A 12,621-nucleotide genomic window follows, 5' to 3' on the forward strand; every position below is an offset into this window, starting at 1 on the left:
GCCTTACTATTCTGGCATGATTTTCAAGTATTTATTGGCAGAACTTACTCAGAAATAAAATACCAGCCACACGTAAAATATGATATCCAAAACCAGTTACAAAAAAAATTGTTGTCATATTCTAATTTAAAATCAGTTGTACTAAAAAAATAAAATTGAATTGTGCATTTAATGGAAAATTATGAGATTTAATACAAACATAAACTTCCGCTCTTAAATGTTTTGAAAATTCTCAATAAAGATTCTATATCACTAAACTGATTTAGCACATGTGCTAAAAAATTTTCTTATAAAGAAATACCTACATTTATTTCTTAAATTTCTTGTATTAAAATATATAACTTAAAATATGAAGTTATTTTCAATATGAATTATGAAAATATCAAAAACGTATGGAAAGTGGGAATAAAAAAAAATAGTAGTCATGTACTAAACTAATAAATTATTGAAAGTTGCCTCTTTTTGCAAATGTTTCTAAGAACATTAAAGAAAAAAAAACAATCATTTCTACAATGGGAAACTCGTACGTTTTGAATTAGGAGAGTAGACTTTTATTTGTACTAAATTTATCACTTTGATAAATTTTAGTACTTTTTTTTAGTACAATTGGTAATGAAAAGATCAAATGACTTATCCGATTCTAAGAAATTTTTTAATATATTGAATTAATTTTTTAAGGACGCTAATAAAGAATTATATATTAATTTTTTTCAAGGAATTCGTCAACTTGAGTGCACTTCCCCTATTTCTATTTTTCACTCACCTGTAATTTTCACGTGTCTCCAAAAAAAACTCAATCATGCGTCAACGCTTTGAGTGTCTTCAGAAGCTTGCTGCATGATTTTTCTTCTTTCTCCAGAGCAAATTTTTATCGCGTTAGATTTTTTTTCTTCCTCATTAGCAGCAACATGTCCCTCATTGTGTTCTGTGTTGTTTTTCTTCATCAACATTATTTTTTGTCTTGTTGTGTGTGTCTAAAAATAACCAAGAAAAAAAAAGAAAGGAAAATCATTTTATTCGTCTAATTAAAAATAAAAAACCTCAAGACATTTTCTCCAATGAAAAGTTAATAATAATAAAAAAAGAGAATATAACAAAAGTCTTTCCATGATTAAAAACTTTTCGGGAGCAATAAATAGACGATCTTGGCATTGATTCGGTTGACACAGTCAATTTATTTATTTTAAAGTCAGCAGGAAAGATTATAATTTCCATCACGTGTTTCCTTTCTCAAGTGAAAACTCATGCATTTCCTCCATTCTGCCATCTCCTCAATGTCAAATGCAATTTTACCTCATTTTCAACTAATTTTCATCTTCACCTAACATGTACATTTCTCCTGTTTTTTCTTTTTGTCTCTCAAACACCTCTTTCAGTGTTTTCTTGTGTGTGGATTTTCTTTTTTATTTGTTATATTTCCTAATAATATATCTGACATTTTTTCTTATTGTTCTTTTTGTGATATCACATGCATATTCTGATCTTTTTTTGTATTTTTCCCCCTACCTTTTGCAGAATTGACGGCCGAAAGTGCAACAGAGAATGAATCTAAGATTGATGAAGATGGAGTCATTACAACAACAAAAAGTAAGTGAATAAACATTTCAATCTTAACCGCAAAAATTAATGAAAAAAGAAAAAAATATCAAATGTGACGCCCAAAAGGTCAATTGGTCAATGAGCACTTGCTTTATGAAGCAAGTGCCTAAGAGTTCGAATCCGCTTTAAGACCAAAAAAATTTTTTTTGATAAAGGTTGTTTCTTTCATGTTAAATTTAGCAATATTAAGTAATATATGAGACGCTTATTGTGAAATAGGTAATAGAGAAATCGTGGTCATTAAAAAATAATAACCTAGGCTTTGCGAAATGCTCGAACTCGTGACTTAGATGCTGTACCTCAAAACTACTTTCGCATCATAAACCATTTACCGATTCTCAGCCGATTTGAACCGATTCATAAATCATTCAAAAGATCCCCCAAAATTATTTTAAAAGTAAATAGAATTTATTTTCGGATAAAAATTATTTATCGGCTATGAACCGGTTCATTACTAGTTCAGAACCGATTGGAAGCGGTTCCAGTTTGATAGAAAATTCCAAGACCTTTCCAATGAGCCCAAACATGACCCCATTTGCTTGATAAATGCGCTCTCTAGTGTCTTTTTAACCTTTGACCTTGAAAAACCGTTAGGAATGATTCAACTGTATTTTCGTATATGGTCAAATGTCCGCCTATGTAATCTCTAAAACATATTCGAAAATGAAAACAAATCGCACGACGCGTTTTCGAGCAATCCCAAAAAAAACCTGGGATTGAATGATAAACTTTTCGACACTATCGAATCGGTAGTATCGATAAACCTATATCTGTTAGATAAAGTGAATGTCGACATTTTATGCATTCTTGGGCCATTCATTGTGTCATCTTTAAAAGAATGAGACTGATGATAAACACCTATATCAGTTACAGGAAGTGCAGCTATCGTTTAAAGTTTTCAGAATCAACAGTCGATAGTATCGAAAATAAGTTATCATGTCACCCCTGGTTTTGGAGGGGCAGGGGAGGGGTGGGGGAAAATGAGGAGCATCGTAAATGTTTGTGAATTACCAATTTGGGATAGGGACTTACGAAATACTCGTTCGTTAAAGTTTGTAATATTCATAGTTAGTGAAATAATCAATTGACAAGCATTTTTTGTTCTTTTACAAACATTTTTTCGTACATTCTTGTTTGTCTGACAACACTTTATGAACAAATGACAAAATTTTACGAACATTTTTCAGCATGTTTACGATCATTTACGAACAAATGTTTGTAAAAGAACAAAAAATACTCTTCAAGTGATCATGTTACTAACAAAATTTGTGACAAAGTACAAACTTTTACGAACTTTCTGTGGGTTATACGATTTACGAGTATTTCGTATGTCCCCAGTGAGAATTCGCAAACATTTACGAATAATTTTACAAAATATTTTTTTTCTGTTTAATGACCAGCGCACAATAACTTTTGTTTGTAAACATGTTTTCAAAAATTTCAATGAGAGTGAGCGAGATGACTAGATCTAAAGCTCACTTACTCTCACTGAACTTTCAGAAACATGTTTACTAAACAAAAGTTCTTGTGCGTTGCGCATAATTTAAAATAATTTTTGTATTAATAAAAATACTAAATTCTATTTATTCAACTACCTATTCTCAACAGTTACCACAAGAACAGTTCAGTCGCGAGTTGCTGCCACCAACAACAAGCCAATGTCACCATTTGCTAAGTTCCGCCAGTTGGACAAGCAAAATTCTGCGGCTTCTCCGCCAAAGTAAGTTTAATTACATTGATTTTTCTCATTCTTGCAGGACATATATTTTTACTCTGGATAAAAGCCTTCAATACCAAGAAAGGTTATTCAGAGTAAATGTCTAAAAATAAAATATTAAAAAAAAAAACAATTTATGCCCAATGCACAATAACTTTTGTTTTGTAAGCATGTTTTCGAAACTGTCTGTGAGAGTGAGCGAGATGACTAGAGATTTCATTCACTTTCACAGAGATTTCAAAAGCAAAAACTGTTTAAAATTAGTTATTGTCCGTTGGTTTATTATACTCAACGCACAATAACTTTTATTTTGTAAACATCTTTTTGAGATATCAAAGAGAATGATGATGAACATGCATTATTATTTTTTTCTTGTACGGGATGAGGTTGTCAGTCCCATGCCCGTGGAATCAAATGCAGTGAAGCTCACTGGATGCAATCCGAACACGTTTAACGCCAGAAAAATTCCTGGTGGCCTAAAGGGGATTCGAACCCGGGACACTTGCATCATAGAGCGAGTGTTCTACCACTTGACCCATTGAGTGCATCAAAGAGAATGAGTGAGATGTAATCTAGCCATCTCACTCTCTCTCACAGCCAGCTTCGAAAAGATGTTTAGAAAAACAAAAGCTATTGTGCGTACGTCATTAGTTTCACACTCATTTTAGTTCAGGGAATCCATTTTATTTCTATTTTTGTTTTTTTTTGTTTATTTTGTTTTATTAGTGACTAACACTAGAGATTTCTTTTATTCTCATCCAAAATATTCATCCACTCATATTTTAGTAGTATAGTTTCACCTTTATCTTTAGCCAACAAAAAAAAAATGCTAGTAACTTCTAAAGAGAAATTAAACTTAATATATTTAGCTCCCCATTAACACCTTCAACTCCTAAGACACCCGGGGGATCTGCAGCCCCAATTTTTAAGTTTACCGACCCAGCGTTAAGTGCACGTGCCGCCACTGTTAAGGAACAGCTATTGCAGTGGTGTCAGAGTAAAACAAAGGAATATGAGGTATTGCTAAAATTGACCAGACAAGATGCTCAAAAACAAAAAAACACCATCAGCAACACTTAACTGGCCGTTTGAAACTCGTTTCATTGTTTTTTTTTACTGCATACTCCTTTCCCTTGATTTCTTCTCAAGAGTGTCCTAATCTATTGATTTGTTTGTGAATAGCAAAAACAAAATGCAGCGTCTTGAGAAATATCTCCCCATCTTCCCTTCTCTAATGTGTGTCCTTTTGTACTATAATGGTTTTATTTCTGAGTGAAGGATTTACTGAGAGTGTTATTATTAGATATTTCTATGCATAATGCCCAACGCACAATAACTTTTGTTTGTAAACATATTTCAAAATTTCCCATGAGAATGAGCGAGATGACTAGATCTAGATCTCACTCACTCTCATCGAAATGTCAAAACATGTTTACTAAACAAAAGTTATGGTGAGTTGAGCATAATGCCCAACGCACAATGACTTTTGTTTGTAATCATGTTTTCAAAATTTACCATGAGAATGAGGGAGATGACTAGATCTAGATCTCACTCACTCTCATTGAAATGTCAAAAACATGTTTACTAAACAAAAGTTATTGTGCGTTGGGCATAACTCACACTATCTTCTGCATGATTTCGTATTTAAAAAATTGAGTGCATGACTGCTTAATTACTTCTCACGTTAACTTCCATACACACTTGCATCATTTTTTATGCATGATTGGAGAATATTTGTTGATGAGATTTACGTTAAATATGTAATGGATTGGTAATAATTTCTTTACTTTCAATGACGTCATATACAGATCTTAAGCATTTTATAATATACACGTTGATTCGTTAAAAACGTAAAGAATAATAAAATCGAAATCGTTTTGCTGTTTTATCAATTTTATTTAAATACTGTCGTTATTGCTTAACTTGTCTTATTTATTATCAGTCAAGATTTTTTTTGGAAAATATGACTTAGGATTGAATATTATGGGTAAATGATTTGGTTAATTCTGAAAAATCAATAAAATTGGTTACTATTTTGAAATTTGAGACTTTCGGAAACCGGGCTAAACCTCAGGTCTGAAGCCGATATAAGTTTGTGGCTTGTGATATCTTCCAAAGCCATTCAGAAATTCTTCACAAATTATACTTTAAATAAATTATCTATCCCTAAAATACTCATAAATTGAATGTTTTTAGTTAATAAAAATAAATAAAAACATTCATTTTCATTCAACACACAGTGGAACCTCGATAGAGTCAACTAATTATTTCCAGGCCTGTTGACTCAATTGGATTCGGTGACTCTATCGGAGTCCGAAAAAAAAATTCAAAAAACTATTCATGTGATAATATTGAGGTCCATCTACGATGTTAAGATAAGGAAATGGTGCCTTAAAGATTTCTTTTTTCACGTTTTCTTTAGAAGATCTCCGGTAGATATTTTATTGTTGAAAATGTTGATGCAATTAACGTTATTAATTAGAATTTATTTTAAACTTTTATTGTATGAAAGAAGAGATTGATAATAATTGTTCCTTTTGTTATATCATAAACTATGGCTCTAAACTTCACAAAAAGAGCAATAAAACCAATTTTTCTCATTTTCTTCTTATTCTGAAAAATGGGCGCTACTCAGTCCCGGGATTAAGCACATTTCCGGGACCGAAAAAACGCACGAAATGACATTACGCATCGAGAAAATTTGCATACCCGCAGGGGCTTTCTTTTAAATAAATCGGCCGTAGAACAAATTTCGTGCGGAGTAAAAAAAAGGTTCAAACAGAAAGATTCAACTGTTTAATAGAAATGCATGAACAAACAGTAATTTTTGGCCAGAGTTCTTCAATAAATGGTTAGAATATTTAAAAAATTTACTTTTACTCTATTCGGACAATAGTATACATTCAGGCGTATTTCAAAAATGATTTCATAAATTGACTCCCAATGGTAGGCAAACTTGCATAATTGTATGTGAATAATTTCGTCAGGTGCATAATCCCAAAGGACTTAATGCCGGGACTGAGTGTAAATGATTTGAGATATCTATTTGAAGTCTTCAGATAACCCCCTAATAAGTCAACCTGGGGATTATTATTATGACCCTCATTTCCTTCCTCCCTACCACTTCCTTTCACCACCAAAATCGTTTTTTTTTGTGATTACAGGAAAACACGTTATAGGGCTTAAAAAAAAATCTTAAGACAAGTGAGAAAAGATAAGAGAACTTTCAATCGGTCAAAACGCTTAAAATCACGAAAAAAAATTATTTTGACGAAATTTGATTACACGGTTAATGCTCAACGCACAATAACTTTTGTTTGTAAACATGTTTTCAAAATTTTCTATACGTCTGAGGGAGATGACTAGATTTAGATCTCACTCACTCTCATTGAAATGTCAAAAACATGTTTACTAAACAAAAGTTATTGTACGAGGCAGGGGGGTGACATTAGCTCTGAAAAATGTGACCGATTTTAGTGTAAATTTTTCCCTGTTTTCGTACACATTTCGCGAGATATCTCCAAAACTACGTAAGTTGCCAATTTGGGCTTTTCGGTTGCCTATTCAATATTAAGTTGGCTTTTATTCTGTATTTATATTTTTTTGCTAATACATTCTACAATTTTGGCGCACTAGAAACATGTGGGAAACATAGGAAATGTCATGCCCCTGGTGCGATGGGCATAATATACGAATTTTATAATAATATTATTTTTCTTGTGTTAAAAACGTTACATTGATACACCAAAACACTGATATAAGTTTCGAAAAAGTTATGCAATATTATTAGTTCAATAATAATGGAAAAGTTGACTCTATCGGAGTCAATTTGGGTCCTAGTTGACTCTATCGGAGTCCGTAGAGCAGGCCTGTGCTCGTTAAAAGTCGTGTAATATCGGAAATTACAGATAGCCATACCGGTAACACTAATCTCGCTTATTCACGGTGCCATGATAAATATTTTTGCGCCAAAAAGACATAACAGAAATAAAAACTATAGAAAGAAATTGTCTTCTTGATATCTTTGTCGGAAGACGGATTAAAATTAAATTCAAATATCACTTTAAATGGAAAGTTCTTGAATCGCGCGCAATTCAACTGTGAGAGAGAGATAGAGACACAAATGACTCACTTGATAAACGTCTGGCGGCGCTGCGGTTGCAAAAAATCTCTGAAATGCAACAAAATATTTTCTTTTCTATTTTATCCTTATTAACAGGTCGTGTCCTTTCTTGTAATATGTACTTTTGCATTCCTTATTAACCAAAATAGTGTTCTACAAAAGGGTTTTTCTCAAATCTATCCTAAATTTTGGGACAGCTCAAAAGAATATGAGTCTTCCAGCTCAAAATTTCATCCCAATGTTTTTGTTGTAATATCGACAATTATTCACAATTAACCCAAATAACTGTATTCAACTAAATTAAATTATTAAAAGGATTTTCTTGTGAAAATGACTTAACTTTAAGGAATTAAACAATTTTCACATTAAAAAAACTCTCATTTTCTCTACGTGAATTTTCGCGGCATTTCGAAGAATGCCAACAGGCACCACCAAATTTACTTCGGCTTTTCTTTTATCTCAGGCCTACCATAGAGTAAAAAAATAGCTGTTGACTCTATTAAAGATTGACTCTATCGGGGGTTGACCTATCGAGGTCCCACTGTAGTTATATTTCCGTTCTATGCTTATGATGCGGCTACCGCCGACTTACTGCTATCGACCTATTCGAGAAATAGCAAAAAATCCGAATAAGGATTCATTTATTTTGTGATAATAATTGTGTTAAAATTTTAAAATGCTTGAACTTTTTTATAATGACGTCATTGAGTTTAAAGTTAATTGTTCGAAACCAAAAGAAAAAAAAATCCTTTAAAATTTAACGTTAAAACATTATTTCAGAACGTTCAAATAACCAACTTCTCAACGAGCTGGTGTGATGGACTAGCATTCTGTGCACTCATTCATCACTTCCTGCCGGACGCTTTCGATTACAGTGCCCTGACACCCCAGCAACGCAAGCACAACTTCACACTCGCTTTCCGAGTGGCTGAGTAAGTTTACCCCGGAACCCAAAATTGTTACTGAACCGAAAAACTCAATTTTTATTCTTATTTTTTATTTTTTTGTTAAGTGAAAAAGCCGGGATCGCGCCTCTTCTCGATGTCGAGGACATGGTAATGATGCGAAAACCCGACTGGAAGTGCGTCTTCACCTACGTCCAATCAATCTATCGACGCTTCCGGAATGCTGAATGAACAACTCAATTTTAGAAAGCAAAAATGTGTAGTCAAAATTTCCTTAGAAAAGAGTTGCATTGTTGCTAAAGCCATTTGTTATCAGCTCGTGTTATTGTTTTTTTTACTGCTCTTTGTTTCACTGTCCCCCTTCCTATTTTATATATTTGAAAATTTTACTGAATATTTGACAGAACAAAAAAAATTGTAATACTTTCTAATAACGTAGATTTAGTGATAAAAACAAAACATGTTATACCGTGATGAAGAAAGTTAATTGTATGAAACTTGCATAAATGTGTATTTATTAGATGTTTAGTCGTTAACTTTGAGATTCTTTTTCTACCAATATTTTATTTTATATTGTGGTGCAATTAATATTTTAAAAAAAAACAAAAAGGAAAAACGATAAAAAATAACTCTTATATAAATAAAAGCCTTTTCATGAAAAAAAAAACTCATAAAATGAGATAAAGTACTCTCTTCTAACGTATAAAAAAACAACTTCTAAAACTCTTGAAGTAAACAAACTGATAAAAGATAAAATGTAATTTTTAATTTGTTTTTTTTCTGTTAATACTTTTCTTATCAATCCTATAAAAAGCCGAGGGATGATTAAAGAAAAAAATTGTGTAATAATTTAACCAAATAATTTTTATAAAAATAAAAAATTGCTTCGAAATAATCCAAGTTGGCGAAGTATTTTCTTTCTTTTTTTGGTTTTCTGTTTCTTTTTTTGGCAAAATGTCTTTTCAAAATTCCCAATGGAACCAGGATAAAACGTGTCGAATTTGTTGGCAAAGTGAAAGGCCAGTGATTGATCTTGGATGCAACTGTCGCGGAAGTTTGAGGTATGCCCATGAGAAGTGCATCCAAATTTGGTGTCAGAGATACCTTCGTAGCAATATCTGTGAGATCTGCCATCGGTACTTTCGACTTAAATTCAGGTAATTAATTGCAAGATACAGAAGGTATAATCAGGTACTCACCAATATTTCCCCCAATTAGCATGAACAGGGGATGTGGAAGAATTATCCTTTGGAGCATATTTCACTTCTTAATAGCGACTGCGATTTCTTGTAACATCGAAAAGGTTCCTCACAATTTAATCATTCTAATTTGCATTCTAAATCTAAAATATTCTGTTTTTAATACCGGACGAACTTGACTGAATAACTTAGATGCACATCACAATATGGAAGTTCTGGATGGGAGATATTTCAACCCATTTCCACCTGCCTATCTTTGAAGTGATTCTGCTTCATGGTGTTCATGGTAAAGAATTATTCCAAAAGTAAACTCAAAGAATGTCGTTGAAAAAGTTACAACAAATTTACTTAAAATTTTCACTAGGCTACTTGATTCACCGCTACTGTGATTGGTTCCAGACTTCACTTCAAATGGAACTCGATTTATGAGCAAAATCAAAGAGTTGTTAAATCCTAATCTAAAGTTAGTCAAGACCGTAATCAACTTAGCAATTTTTGGCCAAATTTATGAAAATAAATACAACCTTTTCAAAAGAACTCCAATATTATTGAGCTTTTTATTCGAATGAAAAAAATTGATTGGATCAAATTGTGACAACACATTGTTTCTTTTTTTTCCTATTTGTTGTGGATTTTTTTTAAATAAATTGAATTAAAAAATAAATTATAAGGGGAACTGAAGCATCTTTGATATTTGGATTTTCACCTATTTTTTTAAAAAATAAATTAAGCCTTAGCTACACAAACAGATTGAGAAGCTAAATCACATTATGATATGGCTGAATTCCACTTAGGAGAAAAATCCCAATTTCAAAGGTGCCCCACTTCCCCTAAAAGTTAGTTTTCCGAAAGAATATGCGTTAAGAATAAATGTAGAAATAAAATGAATTGTATAAAAATGTGGAAAAATAGAAAATAAAAATAGAATAGAAAAGTACAATATTTTGCTTGGTACTCTCTCTGGACACCTTTGGTCTCTATTTCGGTAACACTCGTCAAAGGGTAAGAAACGTAAAAAAAAATATTAACTTAGTCTTTTGAGGTCTTATCAGCATATCAGACAAAATTTAAAATTTTCACTTATGATTTAATTAGATAGAATGGATAAATAATCCATTCAATTTCGACAAACAAAACGCACTAAAATTGGATTTAACGAAGATTTCGAGGCATTCAAGAACTTGACAAAAACTTCCAGTATGAAAAACCCAAAACAAGATCCGATAATTTCTTAGGCTTTCAGAAATAATTTGGAAGGAACTCGTTTATGCGAAAATGTCATCCATTATTATCTGACGGAAAAATCGATTTCGAATTTCCCACGGTCAAAATTAAAGAATACTCCAGAAAATTAATTTTTCAACAGGTCTAGACAATTTTTTATTTATTGGAAAGGTCTTGAAATTTTCAACTAAATTATCTGTATCTTTTTCTCTCTCAATCGGTAATCGATTGGTAAAATACCGGTTGGTAATTTATTTGACTCGAATATTCTTTTTTTTATGACCGAAAGATTATTATTACCGGAGCAGAATCTAAATGGTTGATAAAATTCAACCCTTTTTTTAATATTTAAACTTATATTTTTTGAGTTTGCGTGAAAATGGTTTCACGGATTTCTTTATTTTTTAAATCAATTTAGGCGAACTTTTTTTTAAAATGAAACGTTTCGCTTTTAATTAGAGTGATTTTGAGGCAAACAGGAACAGCCCACTGCACGGTCTTATTCTACACCTGGATAATTGGGTTCTACTGAAAATCCGCAAGCCTAAATCTCAAAAGCTAAAATCCCGAATGAGTCTAAATCTCGAATAGTCAAAATCCCCGGAAGCCAAAATCATGAAAGCAAAATCCTGAAAGCTGAAGTCTCGAAAGGCTAAAATCCTGAATTCTTGAAGTGTCGTAGATACAGGGGCCAATCAAGCCTAATAAAAGGTGAAGCTATTTTTCACTTTTCCTTGTAAAAATTTTGCAGATATTGCACTGCGACTTAAATCGGCGAACATTATGAAATATGTATTTTTATTATACGTTTAATGCACGATTTCGAAATATATTAGGCTGATAAGTTAATTCTCTTTTGGAAAAAACTTGCCAATAGTCTTCAGTACCTCTATGCAAAAACGTATAAAAAATGAAATGTCGAGAGACTCCGGCGCAGATACGTAGATTATCCCACGATTGCATCCGCGCGTGTTGGAAGCATAGAGATATTTTCCGAGTTATGGGAAATGTCTCTGTATACTTCCATCCTTTTCAGGATTTTGATTATTCCCAATTTAGGCTTTCGGATTTTTTTCTAGTTATTTATTTCTAATTATATACTCTAGTTGGTCCTACTCTATTACCGAAAAAAATTTCGCGGAATGCTCTCTCTCCTCTATTTCGTAATTTCATTTTTTATTTGTCCAAAAGATTAATATTACCGGAGTAGAGGCAAAAAAATAGTCCAAATCGGTCAAATTCAACCCTATCTAATCTTTAAGAAACCGATCCTGTGCGAATATTTTGACCAACCTATGACCGAAGAAATTCAACACAGAATTTTTCAAGTTTTTCTAAGTTAATTGATCCACATTAGAGATATCAGGCGGTACACTTCGTAAGATCTCAGTTTTAAAGTACAATTTGTAGAGGACTCTAAGTAGAATTTTCTAGAATAAAATTTTCTAGAATTTTCTAGAGTGGTGATTATGAGAAGTTATGAAATGAGGTTAAAATTAAATTGCCATACAGCAGATTAGATTTGCTTGGCAATCTTGCTCTCTCTTTCTGACTGGCCTAGCCCCAATGAAATGTAAAACATATTGTAAAATCGAAACATACAACCAGAGGAATAAAAGTTTATGTTGTTATTTGATTAAAAAGTTCTAAAAATCTAAAGGTCATATTTACGTTGAACCCTGTTCTATGGCTGCATAGCCACAGGAGACTTACTTAATAAAGCAAAGGGGGTAATTTTAGAAGCAAGAATTATTGGAAATGTTTTTTTTTTACTTATTCTTGAAAGCTCTTTACAAAAGAAGCCGTCCAGCCCGTCCAAGCATAGTGGGCCATCCCTGGAGAGCTTTTAATCAG

At 32.3% G+C, this 12,621-nt stretch overlaps 1 protein-coding gene across 2 annotated transcripts in view; it reads left to right on the top strand.

The window, feature by feature from the left end:
* LOC129806397 (uncharacterized) overlaps positions 1–9,244 on the top strand; it is an 86,625-nt gene extending 77,381 nt beyond the window's left edge. For both annotated transcript variants that reach the window (XM_055854953.1, XM_055854954.1), the window contains exons 11-15: positions 1,516–1,587; positions 3,208–3,319; positions 4,186–4,333; positions 8,220–8,371; positions 8,452–9,244. In XM_055854953.1, coding sequence (XP_055710928.1) covers positions 1,516–1,587; positions 3,208–3,319; positions 4,186–4,333; positions 8,220–8,371; positions 8,452–8,575 — 608 coding nt within the window. In that variant the 3' untranslated portion in view covers positions 8,576–9,244. The remainder of the gene's footprint in view (positions 1–1,515; positions 1,588–3,207; positions 3,320–4,185; positions 4,334–8,219; positions 8,372–8,451) is intronic.
* Positions 9,245–12,621: the final 3,377 nt, after the last annotated feature.

Source organism: Phlebotomus papatasi, chromosome 3 (genome assembly GCF_024763615.1).
Source record: "Phlebotomus papatasi isolate M1 chromosome 3, Ppap_2.1, whole genome shotgun sequence".
In the NCBI taxonomy this organism is placed as follows: Eukaryota; Metazoa; Arthropoda; class Insecta; order Diptera; family Psychodidae; genus Phlebotomus; species Phlebotomus papatasi.